This window comes from Aythya fuligula, chromosome 1, assembly GCF_009819795.1.
Source record: "Aythya fuligula isolate bAytFul2 chromosome 1, bAytFul2.pri, whole genome shotgun sequence".
NCBI lineage: Eukaryota > Metazoa > Chordata > Aves > Anseriformes > Anatidae > Aythya > Aythya fuligula.
Window position 1 is genome coordinate 142915161 of NC_045559.1, and position 25284 is coordinate 142940444.

The 25284-nt window shown below is 37.8% G+C and overlaps 1 protein-coding gene across 1 annotated transcript; it reads left to right on the forward strand.

Annotated features, from left to right (window-relative positions):
• The first annotated feature begins 164 nt into the window (after positions 1–164).
• Positions 165–23657, forward strand: SLC5A7 (solute carrier family 5 member 7). The gene is made up of 8 exons (XM_032208289.1): positions 165–357; positions 5608–5721; positions 8851–9006; positions 12969–13117; positions 18160–18303; positions 20248–20401; positions 21523–21740; positions 22493–23657. Exons 1-8 carry the CDS (start codon positions 180–182, stop codon positions 23114–23116), a joined length of 1737 nt encoding a protein of 578 aa, XP_032064180.1. The 5' UTR covers positions 165–179; the 3' UTR covers positions 23117–23657.
• The last annotated feature ends 1627 nt before the right edge of the window (positions 23658–25284 follow it).

The following is a 25284-nucleotide window of genomic DNA, read 5'->3' on the forward strand; positions in this document are numbered from 1 at the left end:
CATCTGAAAGACTCATTTCATAAATTCACCAGAACAGCCTCTTTAATAACCAACTGAGTTTTCTTTGTGTATTGATTCTAAAAAGCATCTTAGCAGATTTGTTAAATGCAGATGTATTATTGCATTTTCTCCAGAGGTCTTAATGAAATAGCGATCAAGGAAACAGTCAGGACTTCAACATGCCTTTCCATGTGGAAGGGCTGGTGGCCATAGTTGTATTTTACCTGGCTATCCTGGCAGTTGGGATATGGGCTGCTTGGAAAACCAAGAACACCGGCAGCGAAGGAGATCGCAGCGAAGCTATTATAGTCGGTGGAAGAGATATTGGCTTGCTAGTTGGCGGATTTACAATGACTGGTATGTAAAAATTATTTTTCTCTTTTTTTTTTTTTCCAACCAGTGTGCAGTTTGTCAGTTTTCCATCTGAATGAAAGAGAACTATAATTTGTATGTTAAATAATACAAAATGGAGAAAATATCTATACTTTCTTTTCCAATTGCTGCTGATATTGTTTAGTGAACAGCCAAGTAATATCTAGATAAAAACAACAAATTGTTTAAAATAGTACAGGAAGAACATGTTATATTTCATATTCATTGTTTTTATATTCATCTGTAGAACAGATATGTTTGTGACAGAAATATAGGAGTTCTATAGATTAATAAGAAATCCAGTTTTAAAATCATTGTTATTGTTGTTGAAGCCATCCAAATTCATGAGTTATTTTTGCTTAATCTGAGTAAGGCAAAGTTTATATGGAAAAAGGTTGGAGGGAGGGGGTGTCAGCATCAATTTAGAATAAGATTCTAAAAGGAAATTGGCATAAATCTAAATTCATATGTCCACTGACTTACAAGCAAACTTACTTTGTGGATTCTTTTGGATTTTCTTTTTTTTTAACAGTTTGACAAAATAAGACATTGCTGTGAATAGTAGTATCAGTAGGAAAAGCCTCGGTGAAGAATGAGTTCACTAATTTTGTAAGCAGTGCAGTCTGACTCCCAGAGCCAATTGAACCAGATAAAGTATGTGAGTAAACAAGTGTTTCACAATGTGATCCAAAATCTCAAGTTTTGCAGCTAACAGGTGGTATCAGAACAAAACTACATTATAAGAAGAATGAATTGGCCCACCCTTTCTATTTAAGCAATTTAATTTTATTTAAGCATGCTTCGTTGTTTTGATATTCTAAATTCTATTCTGGCAAAGCCCTTTCAATCCTCAAATTCGATTTATTAGGTTATGGGAGTTTTCATTCTGCCCTGTAGTGGTTTCACATTTACTTAATAAGGAAGAGTTGCATAAAAACTTGAATCAAACTTCTGTGTTCTTTAATCGGGAGTAATCCCCATCTTCTCATAGAGTTATTTTCCTCATTGAAAGATTAAATATTTGGATAAAGAGTAAAGGATGTTTGTAAAAGTTGTTAACATTTGAAGCCAGGCAGTTGTTCTACTGTTATCACTTCGTTATAATGCCCTGGAGTACATCTGATGCTTCAGTAGTCATATATCCATCAGCTACTGAGGCATTAGATATGACAAGGTTCTACTTACAGCAGAAACTGGTTTGACTGTTTTCTGCCACATTAAATGTTTTCAAGAGCACCAAAACCAGAATATTTTGTAGAGATATTGCTTGCCACAAAACCGTAATCATTAAATTGGGGGAGTAGAGATGAAACAAGACATTCCCCACACAGGTGGCTGTAACTAAGAGCCTTGCCAGTGGAAGAAAACACAAATTCTGGTCTCCTTAATCCAACCTTACAGGAATAGTTTTAGTAACAGCTGAAGCAGAGATGAGACTTGATATTAGTCTTGCTGTATAAGAGGCAACTTTTATAACTACCACAATTCACACACACACATGCTCATTCTATTTCATGCAACCTCCTGAAATTATGTAGTATATCATCTCTGCAGTAGAATATCAGAGTATCCTAAAGTCCTTGCTCAGGTAAAACACTCTGGTTTAAACATCAGGGTTTACACACTTTCTCACCTCCATCTTCCATAAATATGGCAATTAAAGCTTGAGATGCCAACTAAATTCCACTTTCACTTTTGGGGAACCACAACTTGCACGTAGATCCAGGTGTGGACACAAGCCTATGGAATCAGAGGCTAGTTAAAGTTTTGTCTCAGTGAGAGTGATTGGGATATATAGTTTGTAAAGCTATAACAAAATCACTGTGATATTTTACAGCTTTAGTTGTCTAAGAATTAAAAAGCAATGCCTACCTATGACTAGATTTTTTTTTAAAGAGAAGAAGGATAGAAAGGATATTATTTATACATGTGTGAAACACTTCAGATTACGATTAATTCCGTCTTTCTTGCTTGAGACAAACTCTACCATGTTCTATACTTAGAAGGGAGGATGACAGGACTTAGACTATACATTTAAAACATTCAGAGCATAAGGAACATGACTTCATAGGATGGACTAGAGACTCTTGAGTATTTAGTTTGTTTTCTAAATGGCATTTAAAAGCCTTAAAGCAAGTGTACTCCCTATGAATAATGGCTATGGACATACATGGATTCAGACTATGATCCTGAAGAAACAGCTATACCAGCTACCCACTAAGATGCTTAAACATGGAGGTTGCTTGGCACTCGACTGAAAGTGGAGTGTATCTGCAGCTATCAAAACAGGAGGGAAAATCTTGAATTCTGGATGGATCACAACAGCTCATATTAAAATGATCTAACATAGTTTTGCAATAGGCATGATTTTAATTTGTGTATCATTTTTACATGAGGATAATTTTACATAAATATAATTAAAATGTTGGATTAAATATTAGCATTCTTTAATTTGTATGGGTGAATTTCTTTAACGGTGCCTGTGACAAATCTGAGTCTATCCTGATATTGGTGATTGAGATTAAACCCCAAAGGAAATATTTGAAATGACATAATTAAAATCCTTACAAGTGCCACTAAAAATGTCATAATCTATTAATGTAATTATCATTTTACTTGGATGGAGCTTTGTATTCTTCCACAAGAATAAAAGAAATAATATTAATATTATCAATATTTTGGGGCTTTTTAATCACTAGATCAGGAATTTCATCTTATAGAACTTGACAATTGATTCAATAATTTGAACGGTTAGACAAGCAATCATTTACAAAGAAGTACCACAAAATCTGACCTGCTAATATATATCAATATATTTAAAGAACTCTGAGATTCTTTTCTTTGTTACCCAAATGAACTAAGTGCAGAATTACACTGCATATCCTTAGTATTTGCCTGATTGTTTTTGAGGGTGTTTATTTTAAATGGTATTTGCTGTGGTTTGGGGTCCTTCAGATGTCAGGCAGAGAGGATTAAAATGGATTACCACATGAGTGTTTCTATAGATTATTAAATTTTATATTCCTTTTGTCTGATTTAGAAAAATAAAAAATAAATGAAAAAAAAAAAAAAAAAAAAAAAAAAAAAGAATTTCACCAAAATGTGGCTTAGCAAACTGAGGATCAGAACATTAATATCTCGGGATGAAATCCCCTCCTATCATATCCCATTATTTTCTTTCTAATATATTTACTGATAAAAGTATACCCTTTAACCCCCTGACAAAAAGCTGTGTAACACCTTTGTAAAGCTCTGGGGTCTTTGGCAAGTGTCCCAGAGGAGTAAAGTGCACACAAAAATTGATCAGCAGCTAATTTTTAAACTCCCAATCAATAAATGAAGTCAATCAATTAGAAAATGAGAGCTAAATCCTCCGTGCCAGCCTACCTACCTACCCGTCCATAGGGTGGCATTCCTGTCCCCAGGCATGGAAGGGCAATGACCCCTGCAAAATCCTACAGAACTGAAGTGTCTTCATCCCCTCCAGGCCAAAGCTAGGGAGCTGGGTACAGCATTCCAAGATCTCCTTGGAGAGCACACACCCTTTCAGTGGTTTGCACCAGGCAAATCAATGCTGGATGCTGAAGACTTCTTGCACCACAGCTGCAGATCTGCTAAACATTTTTCCTTGGCTATGGAGTATCTTTTCCTGTCTGGAAGTGGGTATCATTCATGCAGTATTCATGCTCATACTTTTTCCAGGGAGGGAGACAAATACAAATATTTTTCTAATTATTTATTCAGTAAGTTGCTACAGCGTGCAGGTGCTTAAAACATATTCTCAAAGTATATTCTGCTTGAGACTCAATAGGCAACACACATCCCATGTGTATATTGACTTCAGTAACCCATATTCCCACCTACTTCAGTAGATTCGCTTTCTTATGAGGCACAAAATCCCAAATGTCTCGTGATTTTCTATATAGATTCTGTACCCCTGTATCTTCCTGTCAAGGATCAGTGGTCACCCATCTTCTCCATGTGATTCCACATGGGCATCACTCACTTGTCTCTGTAATGTGCAGCAGGTCTCAATACTGAAACATCTACCAATGCATGGGGTCACTCCTTTTGTTACAGATTTTCTCTGCATACACATTTTTTGTACAAGTCCATTACAGTATTTCCAACAACAGTTCTGTCTATTCCTGTTTCAAAATGCAGGAGGGGAGACAATTGCAATGCTGCAGCTTCCAGAGGTCTTTGATTCTAAAGCCATGGTGCAGTTAGCATCAAGTAGTAATAGAGAGGTACAACAGTTAAGTGGAAAAGAATGGTCAGCTAGATTGCCATTAAAGCTCTTTAGAAATTCTAATTAATTCTTCATCATTTGTGTTCAACTCCATTTCTTTATCTGAGACACAGAATTCTGAAAATTACTTCACTACAGAATTAATTACGAATGATTTTTGCAAGTACAACCATGATAAATTTCTGTGTTTGAGAATTTCTTACAGACCAGAAATTCAGCCAGAATTTTGTAGATCCAAAATTCTCAAATGTAGAAACTTGTCTTGAAGGCAGAGGATCAATTCATTAAGGGTCTGAGGTCAGTATTCTAAAATAATGTTGTTTCTTAGACAAATGTTCACAAATACTACAGATCGTACAATTCACTTCTGGAATATATCTTCAGGGAACACAAAAATAAATGAGAAAACTTTCAGAACTTAAATAGCAGTACAAAACCATCATAGCTCTATATAAGGATTTCTCTACTCAGGGAAATCAGAATTTAATAAATATGCTTCATGTAGCCACAACTTAAAATTTAGTAAGATTTTAAAGGCACTTTTTTCATAAAATCCCTATTAAAAGATGGATGAATTAAACTCTTGTCTAGTTTAAATGCTCTGAGTTTTCTCAGCTGGAATGACTTTGTCATTTCTTTTTGTTTATTGTTTTTCCTCTGCTCTCCCTCCTTCATTTGGACTAACACAAAGAAAATGGTAATGATTAATGAGTTGATATGCTTCATTCATTATAAAAAAAGTAGTGAGGGACTCGGGCCTCACATTTTCACTGACTGTGCAGAGTCCATCTGGTTTCTCTTTCATATGTTTTAAGTTATAAAATTTTGGATTAGGACTACATTCTATATAATGTTGTCGTGTCTGGGACTTGTACAGTACACACAATAAAAAATCGCAATATTATAAGTGATGATGATTTCATTCTACAACGTGGGAGGTTTTCCTTCTTTGTGGGCATTAAATATTTTTTCTTCTTTTTCAGCCACATGGGTTGGAGGAGGTTACATCAACGGGACAGCAGAAGCTGTATATGTCCCAGGCTATGGTCTAGCTTGGGCTCAGGCACCTATTGGTTATTCCCTTAGTCTGGTTTTAGGTAAGCAAGCAACTGAAGCTAACAGCCTCTGATTTTAAACAGTTCTGATGACAAGACCATCATTTGAAATGACACCACTAGGGTCTGATATAAGGACACTGAGGTAAACTAGATCCCTTTTGCTGATAGGCTTAGGCTATTAAAAGGACAAGTGGGAAATCACTTTGAGTAGTTCGATATCTCCAGTACCCTGAATGTCTCATCAAGACCTAGATGGTTATGACCACCATAGTGATCTATGGGGTTCAAAATAAGAAAGGGATTTTGTTTGTTTGTTTGTTTAGGCATGTGCTAGTTATATGTGCTTGGTTTTATATATTCATGTTTTCTTTAAGAGCCTATATAATCTGGAAAATAATATCAGATTACTGATTTTCAGACTATCAGATAATATTGTAAATCTTGGACTTCAAGAGTGGCAAATATACTTGCATATTACAGAACTACTTACGTCTTTAAATCTTCAATGAGAGTATAAATAACTTACTTAATTTTAGGCAGGTAGCCTGGAGCACAACCAGCTTGTTGCATTAAAATTTGTTAAATGTCCTTTTAATTGTAGTAAAAAACTCCAAATCATGTGCCAAAATGTAAATACTGAATCCTGTTGTGTGTACGGTTGGTGTATAAGATACAGGCAACATTGTAATTTTAATGCTGTGTTCTGTAACTCCCCAAATTTAGTCTCAGACCTTCTTTACTTTTCTTAATATCAATAAAAAATCTCTAATCATGTCTCAACTGCATGGAGCAGCTCACAACAGAAATGTTGCCTTGTAAGCCATGATGAATGCTCCACAAAGCTGTCAAGTGTATCCTCTGTTTGTGAACAGATCATGTCCCTAAGGGAAGTGCTGGTGCAACTGCTTAGAAAGAATATGTTTGCCAAAATGATCCTTTGCTTTTCATCTTTTATTAATATTACTGGTATATTAGACTTTTAACAATACTTAGCCTCTCAGTCTATTTCAAGCCTTTTCTCATGGTCCTCCCAGCTAGTCTGTCCCTATGTTCCTTTTAGTTGTTTTTCCAGCTCTTCTTGCCCCTATCATTTCTTCCTGTACAACTCATTTTCCCCTTGGAAGTGCTTTCCTATGGCCTGTCTTGGTTCTCCTCTCTTCCCAGGCAGAAACCTTCCACATGATGCATGTTCCTCCCTGGTGTATGCAGGCCAGCTCTAGTTCCAACAGTAGTTCCCATCCCTGGCAGCAGCGTTATTTCCTGTAAGGCAAACAATAATGGTAGATGTCTGCTTGAAGATCAGTTGATGTCACTTTGAGGTCATGAGGGTCATGATCGATCTGTGTCATTAAGTGATCATTAAGATCATAGCCGCGAGCATTTTCCAGGCTCATAACCTCTGTAGAATTGGCAAAATTAATAATAGGGGGTGAGTTAGACGCTCCCTTTTTGCATTTCCAGCATTTCCAGCTGTTTTTGTTGTTGTTTTTTTAATGAAATCCATATTTTTTTCCCTGAACTGATAAGTGTAGGCCACTGCAGAGAAAAAAAATAAATGTCTGCATCATGTGACCACACATCCCTTTGCAGAGCACAGCAAAGAAAGCATATCTGTAGGTATGATCTGTACGTGAAAATTTAGGGGCAGGAGGAAGAGTTGTTTACACTTTAAAAAATTATAAATACAAGAATAGAACCATAGAAGAAATATTATTGTTTCAGACTGAAGGATTTAAGATTAAATCAATCTTCCTGGTAATTCAATGCTCTGCTGTATACTTTTTTTTTCTAATTTTTCAACCAATTCAATTCTAAAGGTTAACATATCTCCTATTACCTTTGACAGATGTTTGAATGGCCTAATAGATTATATTACCAGTGATTTTTTTTCCTGTTTTAGCTGTATTTTGTAGTGATGATATAACAAGTAGAATAGGAATGGGATTCATGAACAATGCAACAATAGTAGAGAAAACAAAAAAAACAAACAAACAAAAAAAAACAACAACTGGAGGTTTTCTGCCTGCAAATTACCTGTCTAAAAAGAATGTAACACAAGGGGTATAAATATATTGTGATTGGTATGCAAGTACCTTCAGTTCAGGGAACTTAATGAAATGAAGAAATATCAATGGTATAAGGTATGACAGAGAAATTCAGAAAATCTTCTGGACAATACAATGGATCACATATATTGTGATGAAGAACCTAACTAAAGGTCTCCAAATACTGGACAGTTGATCTTATTAGGATCTCCCTCATCTTATAGTTTTTTAAATGTAGTTTATATATTGTATTTCAGCAGTTTTACTGTGAGAGAAGTCTACTTAGCTGTAGACGTGCAAGTATTAGCAAGACAGATTAATGGCTGTTTCAGCTTTTCAGAGATGTATCCTTTTTTTTTTCTTTTTTTTTTTTTAACTCCCAACCAGAAGGAATTTGTAGATTGTATATTAGAAATGTGTTAGAAATATGCGGACTTTATACATTTATGTACATATACAGCGCATATGCAAGCCAGGCAGAGAAGAACTGTGATATATCAACATTTCTGAACATGCACAGAAATAAGTGAATGATGAATGTTCAGGGAGCCTGACACCTGCAGAGCCCAGAAGGCGTTTGACCTACCCTCCAGGTGGAGTAGGGTTGATTTAAGCATACATTATAAATCTGAATTGTTCTGGAAGAATCATACTTGCTGTGTGCATACTATACCATGTGTGAACTCATATTTCTGATCCAGGAATCCCGGACAGTTTTATTTTTAGAGTAGCCTCATGTAAAGAAATCAGACCCATAGTCATGCTGGGTTCAGCTCTAAGTATGAACAGAATTAGGTAGAAAAAAAACATTTCCTTAGGCTGATACAAAATTACACAAAACCCTGACAGCATCCATAGTGGCAGATGGAGTAAACTGAACCAGGCAAATTAAAACACTAATTGTTCATTATCACACTATAGACATGAATAGTGTGAGTTTGTTTATGTAACTCTGTAGATAGATGTAAAGTTAGAGTTCCCAGCAGATATTTTAATTGTACCTATTTCTTAAATACATATATGTGTGTATATATATATTTGTACCTTTAATTCAAATTCTATGTTTTACCCTTTAATAGCAACACATTTCTTCACTGCAGCCTTCTGCTACTTTTCTTTGTAGGAGGTCTGTTTTTTGCAAAACCCATGCGATCCAAAGGCTATGTGACAATGCTAGACCCTTTTCAACAGATTTATGGAAAAAGGATGGGAGGTCTCCTGTTTATTCCAGCTTTAATGGGAGAAATGTTCTGGGCTGCTGCCATCTTCTCAGCCTTAGGTAAGGAATTAGCATTATAAAAAATAACTTGTAATGGTTGTAAATGATTAAGAAAATCAGAAATATATAAAAAGCCTGATTTCAAATGCTAACTATCCTAACTAAATGATGAAGAGTGTGGAAGTTGTCTTGGTCCTATGGTAACCGGTAGTCAAAACTAATAATGGCACTCCATTGATTGTTTTGGTAATGGAAAGACATGCAAGATATCTATTCATTTTCAGGTATCCTTAAGTGGTCCCTTCTCAAAGCAGCATGGAAAGATTTAGACACAAATTTCCCTTAACAGTGAGGGTGACATGAGTCATTGCAAGTATACCTTTTATGTCAAAGCTGATTGAGCTTCTCTTTTATACCATTGAGACCACAAGAGAAAGCTAAAATTTCCCTGAAAAATGTGGAACACCATTGACAATGCATCTAAACAAAATAATCTTTTACATTAAAAAAAAAAAAAAAAAAAAAAAAGACAACTTTCCATAGCACAAATAATAGAAGTAAATCAAGATGCAGGTAAATAAATTTAAATATTATTCTATCTGCTGACATGGCTTTCTACTAGACAAAATGAAGAAAATATTTATGATTCAAGAAAGGATACAGAGAATTAGTGGAACTATGACTCAATAGAAAATCATGTAACTTCTCATCCAGTCCTGAAAAATAAATCAGTTTCCAGGGTTTTTAATTATATTTCAGGTTTGAATTTAGCAATCCCTTCAAGAAGTGAGAAAGCCCTTGAGCTGAAGCACCAGCAGTTGACTTTTACCAGCTAATCATACTCATAGTGCACATGCATGTGGCAATGCTTTCTAGCACAAGCTATTTTAAACAGAAAATAAAATTTGAAGGTACTCTCCAAATGTGCTCTGATGAACTGCAAAGCAATGGGGAGCTTGTTTACCACAATTTCATCACAAAACCCTTAAAGGACTAAGAACAAACTACATGCTGAGGTGATAGGAGTTGAATAGCTTGAAGAACTCTCTGAGTATTTGGAATATACTTTCTTTTTTGATTGAGGACAAGCTAATCTGTGATATTTCAAAGCAAGTGATGTGAATGCCTTTCTAGTTGCTTTATATTAACGGCTGACAGCTAAAGACTATCAGTGACAATAAAGGTCTTTGAAAATTTTAACTATCTGAATAGATGTATTTATATTATATCTCCTGATTTGCACATCTGTCCTCACTGATGAATGTTTAATACCAGTACTCTTCACTTGTTGATTCTCATGATTCCTTGCTTGGCAGGGTTATAGAAGGGAAAGACAGGACTTTCAGTTTGTGAAAGAAGTTCAAGTCTGTAATTCTATGACACATGAATCTTGAAGACTCAATGTAGAACAAAAAGCCTGTTGGCTCTCTGCAACTCTCATATACCATACATCATGCTGTGTTGTACTGCCAGAACTTTTCCACCTATGTGGTCAAGAATATTCACCTGCCGTATCTGCAAGAACTTAAAGTTATTGCTAAGCACTTAATATAAGGTACCCTAATTAGAAAGAGAGGGAATTTTAAACATGGTGTTAAAAGACTTCAATCACTTGAAATAGCTAATACATCTAAGGCAAGTGTATAAACACCTTGATAGCAGCTAGAAGGACACTGCTGGAGGACACAAAATATTCAGGAGATTTCTGGAATACACTGACAATTCCCTGGCAAAAATAACCAGGGAACCGATGAATGGCATTGCTCTGCTGAACCTGATATTTGCAAACAAGGAAGAAATAGTTAGGGATGTGAAGGCTGCAGGTAGCCTTACCTGCAGTATTCAGGAGATGGTGGAATTCAGGGTCCTGAAAGGAAGGAACAAAGCAAAAAGCAGGATCACAGCAACAGATTTCAGGAAAGTAGATTTTGGTATCTTCAGGGTTCTTCTTGGAGAAATCCCATGGGAGATGACACCTGGGAGAACAGGGGTTCAGGAGAACCAGTTGATATTCATGGATCACCTCCTCCATGCACAGTCTACCCTGATGATCAGGAAAACACGCAAAGGTGTCAGGAGACCTGCATGGATGAAAAAGGAGCTTCTGGCTAGAATCAGACATAAAAAGGAAGTATTCAAATGCAGAAGCAAGGAGAGGTTACCTGGAAGGAATACTGAAATGTTACCTGAGCATGTTGGGTTTAGAAACACCAAAGTCCATACACATTTGAATCTGACAATAGAGGGCAATAAGAATGGTTCCTAAATGTACATAAACTAGGTAACATGTAGGCCTGCTGTTGAATGGGACAGGAGACCTGAGGTCAAAGGATATGGGAAGGCTGAGGTACTTAGTGCCTCTTGCCTCGTTCTTTGCTGTTCAGACCAACCTTCAGGAATATCCAGACCCTGAAAACCCTAGGAAAGTTCGGGGCTAGGAAGACTTGCTGGAAAAGGATCAGGTTAGGAAACATTTAAATAGACTGAACAGACACAAGTTTGTGGGACTTCACAAGATGCATTGCTAAGTGAGCTGGTTGATGGCATTGCCAGGACACAATCAGTAATATTCTAAAGATTGTGGTGATCAGGAAAGTTCTTGAAGACTGGAAGAAATACAAATAAAAAATGCCACTCCCACCGCCAAGAAGGTCAAGATGGAGGGCACAGAGAACCAAAGGCTGGTCAGCCTCATCTTGATCCCTGAGAAGGTGATGAAGCAAACAAACTTGGAAAATGCTTCCAAACAAATGAGGGGTAACAGGAGGATTGGGAGGAGTCAGCATGGATTTATGAAGGGGAAAAATGCCTAACTTGATTCCTTCCATGATGAGCTGACTGGCCTGATCCAAAAAGGGAGAGCAGTGCATCTTGAAGATTCCAGCAAGACCTTTTGACACTGTCTCCCATAATATAGATAAACTGATGAAGTACATAGTAAGGAAGTGGACAGTGAGGAGGACTGGAAAGTAGCTGAGCTGCCAGTCTCAGAGGTCTGTGACTTCTGAGAATCCAGCTGAGATGGCCACTCACCCAGTGGAGTTCCTCAAGTCTTAATACTGAGTCCTGTGCTCTGTCATAATTGCATTAATGATCTGGATGATTGGCCCTAGTGCATCCTCACTAGGATGTTAGTTTGAAGAAAATAAGACTCTGAGGAGTTGCTGACAGATCAGAGGGTCATACTGCCATGTAGAGGGACCTCAACAGACTGCAGAAATGGCCAAGAAGCTCATGAAGGTTAGCAAAGGGAAACGCCAAGTCTTGGAGAAGAACAACCTGATGCCCCAGTACAGGCTGGGCACTGACCAGCTGGAAAGCAACTTTTAAGAGAAGGACCAGAAAGTCCTAGAGGGCAATGAAGTTGATTCTACAAGCTGTTTTGTGGAGACTGACTGGCAAGCTCAACATTGTGGTCTGTTTTCTACAACTGAAATCTTATTTGATGGTACTTGCAGAAAAGCTTGTTTTCTAGGTCAACTATGGTTGTTGTATTCTCCAGTTTGCAAAGAAACCCAACTTTCTCCCATGTAAATAGTTCAAAGACACTTTAGAAAAGTCAATGAATGATTCTTCCCTGGTCAAAAGGGGACAGCTCAGAGCACAAGTGAGATACAAAACAGTATCTTTACTGCATTTATACACTTGTTCCTATGCAACTGTAACTCATCCAGGGAGGCTTCCAGTGTCTGTATGTGGTTTTTCCACACGCAGAAGATTGTAGTCTTTGCAGAGCTTGAGCAGTTCTGTAAGGAAAAGCTGTTGGGATCCTTCTCCATTTGGTAAGAACCTGCAAAGTGATAGATCTTAAATTTAGACCAACAGGAGTCTTCCTTTTCTCACTCCTATCAAAGGTGCAGAGGGATGTTCAGAAGATAGAGGGGGTTATGTCTTCATGCTTTTGCAGTGTCAGAATGGATAGCAGACCAGTACCTGTATACACAACCTGACAGAGGTGAACCTTCTCATCATTCTGTGACATACACTAACACAGTGTTTTGTTGTTTTTTTTTTCCCCACAGGTGCCACCATAAGTGTGATCATTGACATTAATATCAATATATCAGTCATTGTTTCTGCCCTGATTGCAACTATGTACACTCTTGTGGGTGGGCTTTATTCTGTGGCCTACACCGATGTTGTTCAGCTATTCTGCATCTTCCTGGGGCTGGTAAGTTTGGCTTTTTTTCCCCTTTGTTGAAGATTTTTCCTTGAGAATTATGACAAATACTGAGACCTGTTGCCCAGCAGAGATTTTGGAACTGTGTCTTCACTGACAGTGCAGAGAAAAAATATCTCCACTCACAGAGCAATGACTTTTGAATCTGTATTTACACCAAAGTACAGCCCATACTCTGACAATACTGCTGGCAAGAGGTAATTTTCCTGCTGAGCATCTAACTCAGAGTAGTAATGGTTCTGATTCCTTCCCTATCTGCCTATAAGACCATATCACAGGCACTGGAAGGAGACATCAGATGCAGAGAACAGTCAGTAAAACAGTCCAGAAACACTGGAATTGGACCCGTGCAGCTGATACTCTCCTACTTCTCTTTCCTGTTGCTGTCACCTACTCACACAACTTAGTTAATCTCCAGTTTTAAATCATCTACTGGGTTTTTCTCTCATTTCTCTCCACTGACCTTGGAGACCACGGTCTGGGGAGTCTCACCAGAGGACCTTGCTGTTCAAATATGATGGTATGATTTGTCCATCAGTTATCAATGATATGTTTGTGGGCAGCCTTTTCCTGTTTTACTACTGTTCTTTGACTCTACTCTGAAAAATAGCAATGCAACCAGGGGTCAGATCATAAGGCTGCAATCAAAGAAGCTGCTGTCTTTGCTTGCCAGTGCCAGTAATAGATTGTCACAGTTGTGCAGAGAACTGTGACAGGCCGAAATAAAAGGGTTGCTCAAGGTGAATTTTGCCTTGGGGGACCCAGGGTTGTTTCTCTGCTTTCACTGGAGTTCCTGGGCAGCCCTAGGGAAATTGCTTCAGCCACTGCTTGCACAGGTGGCCAGTAGCCAACCCTGTGTGAGTCCTCACTCTGTGGTGTCTTATCATGAGGCCTGTGGCCTTATTTGCAGAAGTGCTAAGCACTCCCAGTTGTAACTGATTGCATGGGAATGGTGCTAAATACTCTGAAAAAACAAATCCAAGTTCCAGCTGGCCACCTCTGATGAGAAGTTATTCCAGAGCTTCTTCTCTCACACTTCTTTTCTTCACCTGTACAGTGGGGAGAATACTGACTCCTTCCCTAACGTGCATGTTAATATCTGCAAACCATTCAGGTTCCACAGATGGTGTACATTACATAAATTCCCAAACTAAAGTAAATCACTCATGCACTACTAAAGACCCTCATCCTGTGGGAATAACATGAGATCCTGTAATTAAAGGCAGCATGAACCTTACAGGGAAGGGAAGACAAACAAAGGCTGTGTGGCAGTCTTCTATATGGTTGGTTCTGTAGCTTTAATAGTGCTCTTTTAATCCAGGTTGGGCACTATATGTAATTTCCCATTTAAAATATGAAATAATAACGTCATGTAGAAGAAATCACATGCATTACCGTAGGAGTCATGAGAAGCTGGAAGCTTCAGATAACACCTAAATGGTCATGCTTTTGGTTTTATAATGGTTTTATATGAGATGGGACACTTTCACAGCAAGTGTCACAGTAGATGTTACAGGCTCAATGTCCCAGGTTCCCCTACAGACTCTGGAGCGGTTTATATTCCCACTGGCATAGAGCTTTACTGCTTATTCCTCTACTGTCTGTTCCTTAACAGAGAGGCGATGCTTGTTATTAATCACTTCTGTTAGCTACGCTGTCTCCTCATTTCAGGCACAGCCTCTTCCTTATGCCGCTGTAAACACTGGCCCATCCCAGGCACCCCATGTACTTCCCTGGTTTTCTCCATACAACCCCATGTAGTTTCTCTCCTTCCCTTCTCACTCTCCTGTACCCACAACTGCAATTCTCTGCTCCAGACTGTGTCTTTACCTTGTCTAGTCAGTCATTCCCTGATTCTGTGCTGTACCCACATTATTTACTGCCTCTTCATCTCACCTATATTATTAATTCTCCATTCTAAACTCCTAGCTGTCATGTAGAAGTCCATTTTTTTCTGTGTTTTCAGTCCCATAAGTTCCAAGTCCTTAGCTACCTTTTACTTCTACCCCTGAGCTCCTAGTCACAACATAAAGTCCCAATTTCTACTTCACTTCCACAAGCTGTTGTTTTATTTCTGCTCAAAATCACAAAAAAGTGATTTTCCTACTCTCATTAGAAAGAGCTCAAAGAATAAATTGGGCAAGAGAAGAGAATTTAGGATTATGTCTGTGTTAGCAAGCTAAAGAGTGCCTAGGTAAAAATACAAGATCATCTATTTAATTGTTGACAGTTCTGGTACTGTTTTGACCCATGCCAACTAGTGCTTTCCCAGGCAATTCCCAGGAGCAGTTCAGGGCTGTCTTTTTCAGCAGGGAAAGGAAACCTAGATGTACAGATGTGAGCTGTGACTTGACAGTGAACTGCAGGGCCAGATAAAGTGCCTTGACTTGTTATATATTCTAATATAGAAGTAGTCCTTGAGATCACCAAGAACTATGTTGCTGTCAGGATCCAGAATGGATTACAAAAGCTCATAATGTGTTTGCAATACAGTCCCTATTAAATCCTGGGCTGTGACATGGAGGCTGCATATGGACCTTCAGAAATTTACCTCATGAAAATCTCATCTGAGTATGAGTAAACTACTCAGAAGATCATCACTTTGACATGTATGAGACTTAAGATTCAAAAAGAACAATAAATCCATTTGACATCCTTGTTTGCTCTAAATTTCTCAAAAAAAAAAAAAAAAAAAAAAAAAAAAAAAAAAAAGCATCCTTTCATCATTTTGGCAATATATTTATTTTTTCCTCCAAATGTCTTGGTTGAAACATTTTGGTGATATTTCCCAGAAAAGCCTAAGCAGACATTGAGAAAGGATGGATTTTGGATTTTCCGTCCAAGTGCTTTAACTGGCAAAGTTTAAATGTAACTGAGAAACTGTACTTGATAAACATCCCAATTAATAGGCAGAGCTGCAAAACATAGCAATAATTCATGCCTTCATCACAAGTGGTTGCAATTAGTGAGCAACAAAGAAGAGGAGGATGTTTGATTTCCCATCTCCTTGCACCTCCATACACTTAAATCTAATCATTAGGACTGTGGTAATCTGCTTGTATTTGGATATCTTTGAAGGCTTAAGGATGCTGTGCTTGCAATGGTCTGTTCCAGAGAACATAAAGACTGGTTTTCATTTCAGTTAAGAACTACCATGTTCTTAACATAAGTTACTGAGATACCACTGAAAAATGAGTTGGAAAAGGTTGAGTTGCACAAAAAGTCTGTTGGTGAAGGAAACCCATTTTCTGGCAGAAACTGTTTCCGGGAAGAGTTTCACAACTGATTTTTTAGCCCAGATCAAAAACAGAGAAACTGAAAATAGTGAATAGCCCAGACTGAAATTGTTCTTGAGGTACAAAAGTGCTGTAACGCATCTTGTACTATTATATGTTATATGTGTATGTGTGTGTGTTTTATATGTGTGTGTGTGTGTATTTATACCAACTGATATCATCTACCTGGACTTCTGTAAGGATTTTGATACAGTCTCATATGACATCCCAATCGCCAAACTTGATTTGAAGGGTGGATAAGGAATTGGCTTGAAGGCCACACCCAGAGAGTAGTAGTGAATGGTTCTATGTACAAGTGGAGGCCGGTGATAAGTGGTGTCCCTCAGGGATCTGTCTTGAGACCCTTGCTGTTTAATATCTTTATCAATGACATAGACAATGAGATCAAGTGCACCCTCAGCAAGTTTGCAGATGACACCAAGCTGAGAGGTACAGTTATAGCAAAGAAGGAGGAGATGTTATCCAAAGGGACCTGGACAAGCTATAAAAATGGGGTCCATGTGAACTTAATGAGGTTCAACAAGTCCAAGTGGAAGGTACTGCACCTGGGTCAGAGCAATCCTGGACATGAGTACAGAGAGAAGAACTCATTATGACCAGCTCTGCAGAGAAGCACTTGGGAGTTCTGATGGACAAAAAGCTCGACACACAGTGCAAGCTTGCAACCCAGAATGTCAACTGCATCAACAGAAGAGTGGCCAGCATGTCAAGGGAGGTCATTGTCCCCCTCCACTCTGCCACTTGGAGTGTTATATCCAGGTCTGGGGCTCCCAGCATAAAAAGGATGTTGATCTATTAGAGAGGGTCCAGAGGAGGACCATGAAGATGATCAGAAGGCTGGAGGATCTCTCTTATGAAGAAAGGCTGAGAGAGCTGGGGATGTTCAGCCTGAAGAAGAGAAGGCTTTGAAGAGACCTCATTGCAGCTTTTCAGTACTTAATGGGGGCTTGTAAAAAAGATAGAGAGAAACTTTTTGCTCAGACAGATAATGACAAGATGAGGGAGAATGGTTTTAAACTTAAAGAGGAAAGATTTAGATTAGGTGTTAGGAGGAAATTCTTCACTCAGTGGGTGGTGAGGCACTGGAACAGGCTGCCCAGAGAAGTTGTGGATGCCCCATTCCTGAAGGTATTCACAGCCAGGCTGGACAAGGCTCTGGGCAACCTGATCTGGTGGGTGGCAACCTGCCCATGGCAGGGGGGTTGAAACTAGATGATTTTGAGGTCCCTTCCAAGCAGGAGATCTGGGGATTCACCAAAAGCACCCCTCTCTTGTTATGATACAGCTTTTGTTGAATTAGAAACAAATTTCCAATTCTTCAGTTGTGTTTGTGATGTCTTGTCCCCCTATACTGAGAAATCCTGATGCTTTTGCATGCTTTTATATGTAGATATTGCTCTATAGTGTGGTCCAGGAAAGGGTGTGAAGACTATATGCGGAGTTTAGGGAAAACGTAATGAAAATATATAAATGTGTCTTTCCTGCTGGTGGTATGATTTACACTGATTAATCCTCTCCTTACACTCATACTGTTCAGGACAGAGGTAAGCCATCTCTTACCAAACTCTCCAGATTTTGGAGATTTTCCTCTGGCACATAGTCTGACTGTTCTGCAAGTCAACTTGTAATTTGATTAGCAGCATGCAAGAAGAAGAGAAACAAACCAAATTTAATATAATTTCATGGGTTTATCATGCCTACATTACAATTGAACAAAGTGTTTCTCTTTGGTTACAGTGGATCAGTGTACCCTTTGCGATGTCCCATCCTGCAGTAACAGACATTGGGTTCACAGCTGTGCACCAGGTGCACCAAGCACCTTGGCTCGGATCTATCAACTCACTTGACATTTACACATGGCTGGACAATTTTCTTTTACTGGTAAGTGATGGCTTGTGTGAAGGAATGAACCATCTAAGTGCTCACACTGTGTTACTGTTACAGCTGAAAAAAAAAAAAAAAGTTTATCTCTGTTTCCAGAAACCTGAAAACTCTTAACCTCTTGACTCCTGCTAAATATTTCTGCACATTTGAATGAGTTCAGTGAAATATCAGTACAATATTGTAGCATGGCTGTCAAAGTCAGCAGTGCCAGGAATGCAATTTAAATATCATCAGGCTGCAAGACTTGATTTATACTAAAATTAATTAAAAGTGTGTGGCTAATACTTAACTGATGTCATTCTTGGCAAAAGAATTTATACATTGCAGAAGGCAATAAATACATTACACAAATGATTAAATATTCCTTAAGGTGTAGGCGATGTAGAAGAAGGTTTGCAGAGATGGATGGATGAATTCATACACACGCATGCCAGAATGAACTGAGGGTTTTCATTATTTAACACCCATATATTACACATGGGATTGGTGGTTATTAAGTGCTTTCCATTAGAAAACATTTTCCATTCTCAGTGTCCCTGAGCAACTCTACAGCACGTTATCATACTCTAGTTTGCAATTTCTTTGTTTGTGTTTTTTTAATCAATCTCAGCCAAAAATCTTCAGCGTTTTCTAACAATAGAGTTAGTAAAATGCATTGTTTTATTCAGTTTAGTTTTTTTTAAACATTCTCAGAGAGCAGGTGTATGACATTAGCACAAGTAGCTGAATTCTGTGTTGAAAGTTTGAAGGTTTCATCTCTGCTGATGAACAAAGGAAAGCTCTGATGTTGCAAAATTGTGACACACTTCCTTTTCATCTTGTTTGTTTTATTAGAGCTCAGGAAATTTACACATACTTTGAAAGCTTTGTTAGGGGAATGTTATTAATACCACAAAGGAAAGCACTCAAAAATAGTATGCCAAAATCTGAGTTGCCTGTGAGACATTCATTTGATCACTGTGTGTGCATGAAGCATATATAAAACACCTGGATACACACTATTAGGTCCAAATGCCTCCTGCCTCATTCAGTGTTTAGAACTGGACTGTTCATGTTTAGTGAGCAATTTGCTTTATTTTCTTTCCATACTGTTTAGTCATAGGCACTTATTTACTTATAATAATAATAATAATTATTTACTTATAATAATAAGTGTCCACTTATTTAGTGGACACTATTCAAATGTTGTTCTGAAGACAGAATTTTAGCACTCGCTTTTCAGCCTTTGATAAGACTCCTTTATATCATATTTTGCAGGCATAACTTTTCCTTCATATCATATTTTGCAGGTATAACTTTAAGTCTAAATAGGATTTTCATTTATATATACCCAAAACAAGAGAAGAGTTACCACCATAAAATAAAATATTCTTTTACTGCTTTGCCCATAATTTATAGTGGTATCATATTTGATCAAGACAGTGGAAAAATTATTTTCAGATTCTCAGGCTGAATGTACACATATCTTGTTGCCTTGTTTAGATGGTCACATATTCATAGTGGAAGATAAAATTTTGCTTTCAAATCCTATCAGCAACTAATCTAATTTTGAGGAGAGAAGGGTGCTGGAAGCCAAGTTCTCCAAATATGAGATATACCAATACTATTTTATAATTTTTTGTAAGGCTTTATCAAATATTTATGCAGCTCACAGTACCTTGAAATTGCAGAACTACACAAATGTGAAGTCTTGTTGCTAATTGTACAAAGGAAAACTTGCCTAAAAGAGTGGGATTTTAGTAGTCTTACAAAGGTTTAACATTACTTGCAAGAATGCAAGTTACAGCTATTACTAACTGACATGTATTCAATAAATAAATGAAAGAGCAGCATCACAGCTTTCAGTATTCAAGAGATGTTTCTCTTTGCTCTCTATGTGATGATAGCAAAGAAATCCAGTGTCAGCCCTCAATAACAGGATGTTGTTCATTGTTTTTGCAGACATTAGGAGGAATCCCATGGCAAGCATATTTCCAGCGGGTTCTTTCTTCATCATCTGCCACATATGCTCAAGTTTTGTCATTTCTGGCTGCTTTTGGCTGTCTTGTGATGGCTCTTCCTGCAGTACTCATTGGTGCAATTGGAGCATCCACAGGTAAAGAATTAAAAATGTGCAGTATAATAAATGTGTGAAAACCCCATTACATTTTTAAGTTTTTCCCATTAAGGAAAAAAAATTTCATGGTTGGAGATAAGGACAGGGAGGTCACTCAACAGTTACCATCATGGGCAGAATAGACTCAGGACAGGGAGTTTAATATAATTTGTTGCCCATCACTAGCAGACTAGCAGTGAGAAACTAAAAGCAAACTAAAAATACCTTCCCCCATCCTCATCCATCCTCTTCTACATCTTCCCCCAAGAAGTGCTACAGTAGGGGCTCTCCATGGGCTGCAGTCTCCTCCTGGCCACATCCGCCTGCTCCACCGGGAGCTCCTCCATGGGCTGCAGCGTGGAGATCTGCTCCATGTGGGACCCATGGGCTACAGGGGGACAGCCTGCTCCACCAGGGGCCTCTCCACAGGCTGCAGGGGAACTGCTGCTGCCTGCCTGGAGCACCTCCAGCCCTCCTGCTGCACTGACCTTGGGACCTGCAGGGCTGCTTCTCTCACATTTTCTTGAGATTCTAGTATTTTTATTTCATCATAACAGTAATAAGTGTAAAGTGACTGTGGTTTTATTCTAGTTGTTTTAGGGAAGTCGTTTATCAGGAATTTGTTGTCTTGATCAAAACACCCTTGTCACTTTTGTTGACTTAGTGAGAGTTGTCCCTATTGCAGTGACCATGTAGCTCAGCTGTTAGAAATGCTCTATTAAAATGTTTAATACCAGGCTTTGAGCTTTGAGCCAGTAATAATTCAAGAGAGTAGTTAAACACATCACAAATGAACTTGGATCTCAGGTTGGTTTTACTGAGGAAAATGGTGTTTATGAGTCATGTAGATTTAATATTACACATTCTAGAGCATTACCACAGGATGTGGTCAAACTTAGCTTAGCGGTAAGGAAAAATGCTGAGCAGAAGAATTAAATCTGTCTAACGAAATCAGTGAGACTGTGCCTCTCTCAAATGCTTAGGTCCAGCCCTAGCAAATTCAGTCACTGAATACGAAAGAAAATGTGGCAGTATGAATATTTTACTGTATATGAAGTCGAGCTGTACTGTAGCTGGTGACTACTAGCATTTCTCACAACACACTGTTCTCCATGTTGCAGCCTGGAATCAGACTGAGTATGGTGTCCCTGACCCCATGACTAAAAAAGAAGCGGATATGATTTTACCTATTGTGCTCCAGTACCTTTGTCCAGTCTATATCTCATTCTTTGGCCTTGGTGCGGTATCTGCTGCTGTCATGTCATCAGCTGACTCTTCGATATTATCAGCAAGTTCTATGTTTGCTCGGAACATTTACCAGCTCTCATTTCGGCAAAATGTGAGATTACATTTCCATTTTTTAATTTTAGGGAAAAATTTGGGTGAGACCTTTACTAGGTAAAGCACAGGGTGTCATTTCTTAATGAAACACCTCCTCCACATTCCTGCCTATGACTAGAAAAAGTATAACATTTTTTTCCTAACAGTATATTGAGTGCACTGAAAGTCACGAAATATTTATGGTTGTAACTGATGACACAGTTGAAAAAGATCAGGGTAGGCAGCTTTCAAGTGTTTTCATGGCATTGGAGTTTATTCTAAACAGCTCTTAATTAGTGTTGTAACCATAAGTTTTACCTTACTTAATGAAATGAATCTTTCTGAATTACTGATTTCTTAGGAAATCCTTTGACACAGAGGAAAGGCACAAAATGGGCTAGAGAGTCAGAGGTTTTCTTAGGAAATGGAGAAGAATATATTCTTACATGGAGTTGTTTGGTTTTTTGGTTTGTTTTTTTTTTTTTTTCTTGTTGATCCATATTGTGGTTATTTTTAAAAGTTATTCTACAGCTCACTTGTTAATTTTTCTTTGACACAATATCAAATTTGCCAAATTTTTCCAAACACACAAGGATTAATAACTTGACGACCACACCCCCTTTTTTTTGTTGTTGTTGTTGTTGTTTTTTTCTGTGCTTAAGACATAGAGAGAGAAATGGAAATAAATGAAAGCATATGTATATTACCATAAAAAAAAAAAAAAAAAAAAAAAAAAAAAAAAAAACACCTAACACTGCAATTTCTTTCCAGGCCTCAGACAGGGAAATCGTGTGGGTCATGAGAATCACTGTTTTTCTGTTTGGAGCATCAGCAACAGCGATGGCACTGCTGGCTTCGTCTGTTTACGGCCTGTGGTACCTCAGCTCTGACCTTGTTTATATCATCATATTCCCTCAGCTCCTCTGTGTGCTATTTATTAAAGGAACCAACACCTACGGTGCCATTGCAGGATATTTATTTGGCCTTGTTCTCAGAATAACTGGAGGAGAACCGTACCTTTACCTTCAGCCCTTGATCTACTATCCTGGCTGCTATCCAGATGAAAACAATATCTATATCCAGCGATTCCCATTTAAAACACTTGCAATGCTTACCTCCTTCTTTACCAACATTATAGTCTCCTACATAGCCAAATACTTATTTGAGAGTGGGACTTTACCACCAAAGCTGGACTTCCTTGATGCTGTGGTTGCGAGGTACAGCAGAGAACACATGGACAAAGCAACTCTTGTAAAAAGTGACAATATTGTATTAAACGAACTTGCACCTGTAAATCCACGACACAGTCTGACTTTGAGTTCAACATTCACAAACAAGGAAGCCTTTAATTATGTTGATTCAAGTCCAGAGCTGTCCAACACTGAAGATAATTAAAAAGTCCTATACCCACAGACAAAGCAATGCAAAGCAGGGTATTCTACAAAGAATAGTCAGAGGCATTTTATCAGAAGAAAAACAAAACTTTAGAATAAAATACCACTGCACAATTCTTTAAGTTGGTTCTATGAGCCATGGGAGGAACTCTTATCTGGTGTTATCTGACATGTTGGATAAGATCATAGCCTGTTTACTGAAAGATACACTCAGATCCCTTTGTTTCCACACAGAACTATACACTATGTAATTAAAAAAAAATATATTTACAATTGAAAATATAAGTAGCAGAAAAGTGCAACAGTTATTTAGCTAAGACATCATATGAAGAAATTATAATACAGTCACTTTGAAATACTATCAGTCAACATTTTATTGGAATTGTATGAAAAGATATTGTCACAGCTATAAGTGATTTAATACTAAAGAGCTAGTTGCCTGAGTAGACAGATAAATAAATTCCCTGGGTTTTTGGTCTGGTATTCTTTTCCTCATAAAATGTTTCAAAGAATACAAATATAATATTTTATTATTTGTATAAGACAGCAAAATGTGCAAATATTAATAAATTCCTTATGGGAGTGCTAAACATTATATATTCATTTAAAAAAAAAAAATCAAATTAAATCACAAGTTTAAAGTGATGTTATACCTAATGCAAGATGACCTTAATCAAAGTATGTAATTATAGGTGTTCTTTTTCCTGTGTTTAGTGGCTGTCACCAATGGAGGATAACAACCATTTTAAAGCAATAATTGGAGTTGAAACTCAACTTGTGAAAAATGGCAGAATTTTTATAAACTGAATAGAACTTTGCAATGTTGTAGAAAGAAGCCTTATCTTGATTTATCGTCAAAATGAACACTAAGCAAATCAGTCTGACACCGAGCAACCACAACAATGGAGCAAATATTGAAAAGTAAAGAGAATAAGGAGGTTGCTTGAAAAAAAAAAAAAATAAGATTAAAGGGCTTTCCATGGGGAAAATGCCCATTCTTCACTTACTAAAAAAGAAAACATATATATATATATATTCTCAAATACAACAAAAAGTGTTTTGGGTTTGACTTGCTGGGATTACTCTGAAAAGAGGAAATTTTCCATGGAAAATCACCTTTTCTCCAAAAAAAATGATTTCCTATGGGAAAAGAAGCTTGGTGGAGAGCTTTCCATATCTATAAGTGTCCACCTCTAGAAGCAGCAGCAGCTTGGAGGTGATCTGAAAGGAAAGCTGAACCCACAAGCACAGCAAAACACACAGCATTGTCTTTATAGACTGGACTTCTTTATAACAGCTATCCTCCTGGGCCAGCTTGGTGCCTCCGTGGAGCACCAGCAGTGGTCAGGCACAGGTGAGACTTCGCTCATAAATTGTAAAGCTGGCTAGGAACATCAAAGTAGGAAGATTAAGCCTCTTCTGACTTTGGTCTGGCCAGCAGGGAACGTGTAATTTTGTTTCCGTTTGCCCACAGCTGAGATGATTGTGTCTGTCCTCATTGGTACCGTGCCTTTCACAATGGGAGATCTCATAGCTAGTACAATTAAGAGTTATGTTCCAGTAATTCTTCTTAATATCTACGCATGATACTAAACATTCAAGTGAAATCCAGATATCCTCCTCTTGCTAGACACTGGTGAAAATTTCTTAACATCTACAGCAGGAGGAAATATGCTGGAGGATAGAAAGTGTAAGAATAGGTTTTGCTGCTAAAGGAAGAAGCCATCAACTTGTATATTCAGTGTTGACATAAACTTTCTCAAGGTCGAATCCTTAGATATGTTTTTGCTCCTTTTGTGGAGTTTTAATGGCATATATATATATTTTATATGTAGATAAAATTAATTTTAGAGATATTATTTTTTCCTGCACACACTGTATTAGGAATAATACTACATTTGAGTTCTGGGTATGCATTTTGAACATCAGTATTACTGTGTTAACAAGTTTAGGGTGTGCTCTGGGTGGAGGAAAACAAAATCAAGATCTAAACCAAACCCTAGAAGAGTCAAAATAGCAAAGAAAAGATGAGTTCCTGTGGGGTGAGTGAACAAGATACTGATGAACTTCAGGGTGCTGCAGATCTCACAAACCAGACACGAACCCAGACTGTTCATTACTTATTGAACAATGGAAAAGAGAAACAGGAAGGAATCTAATGGAAGAATG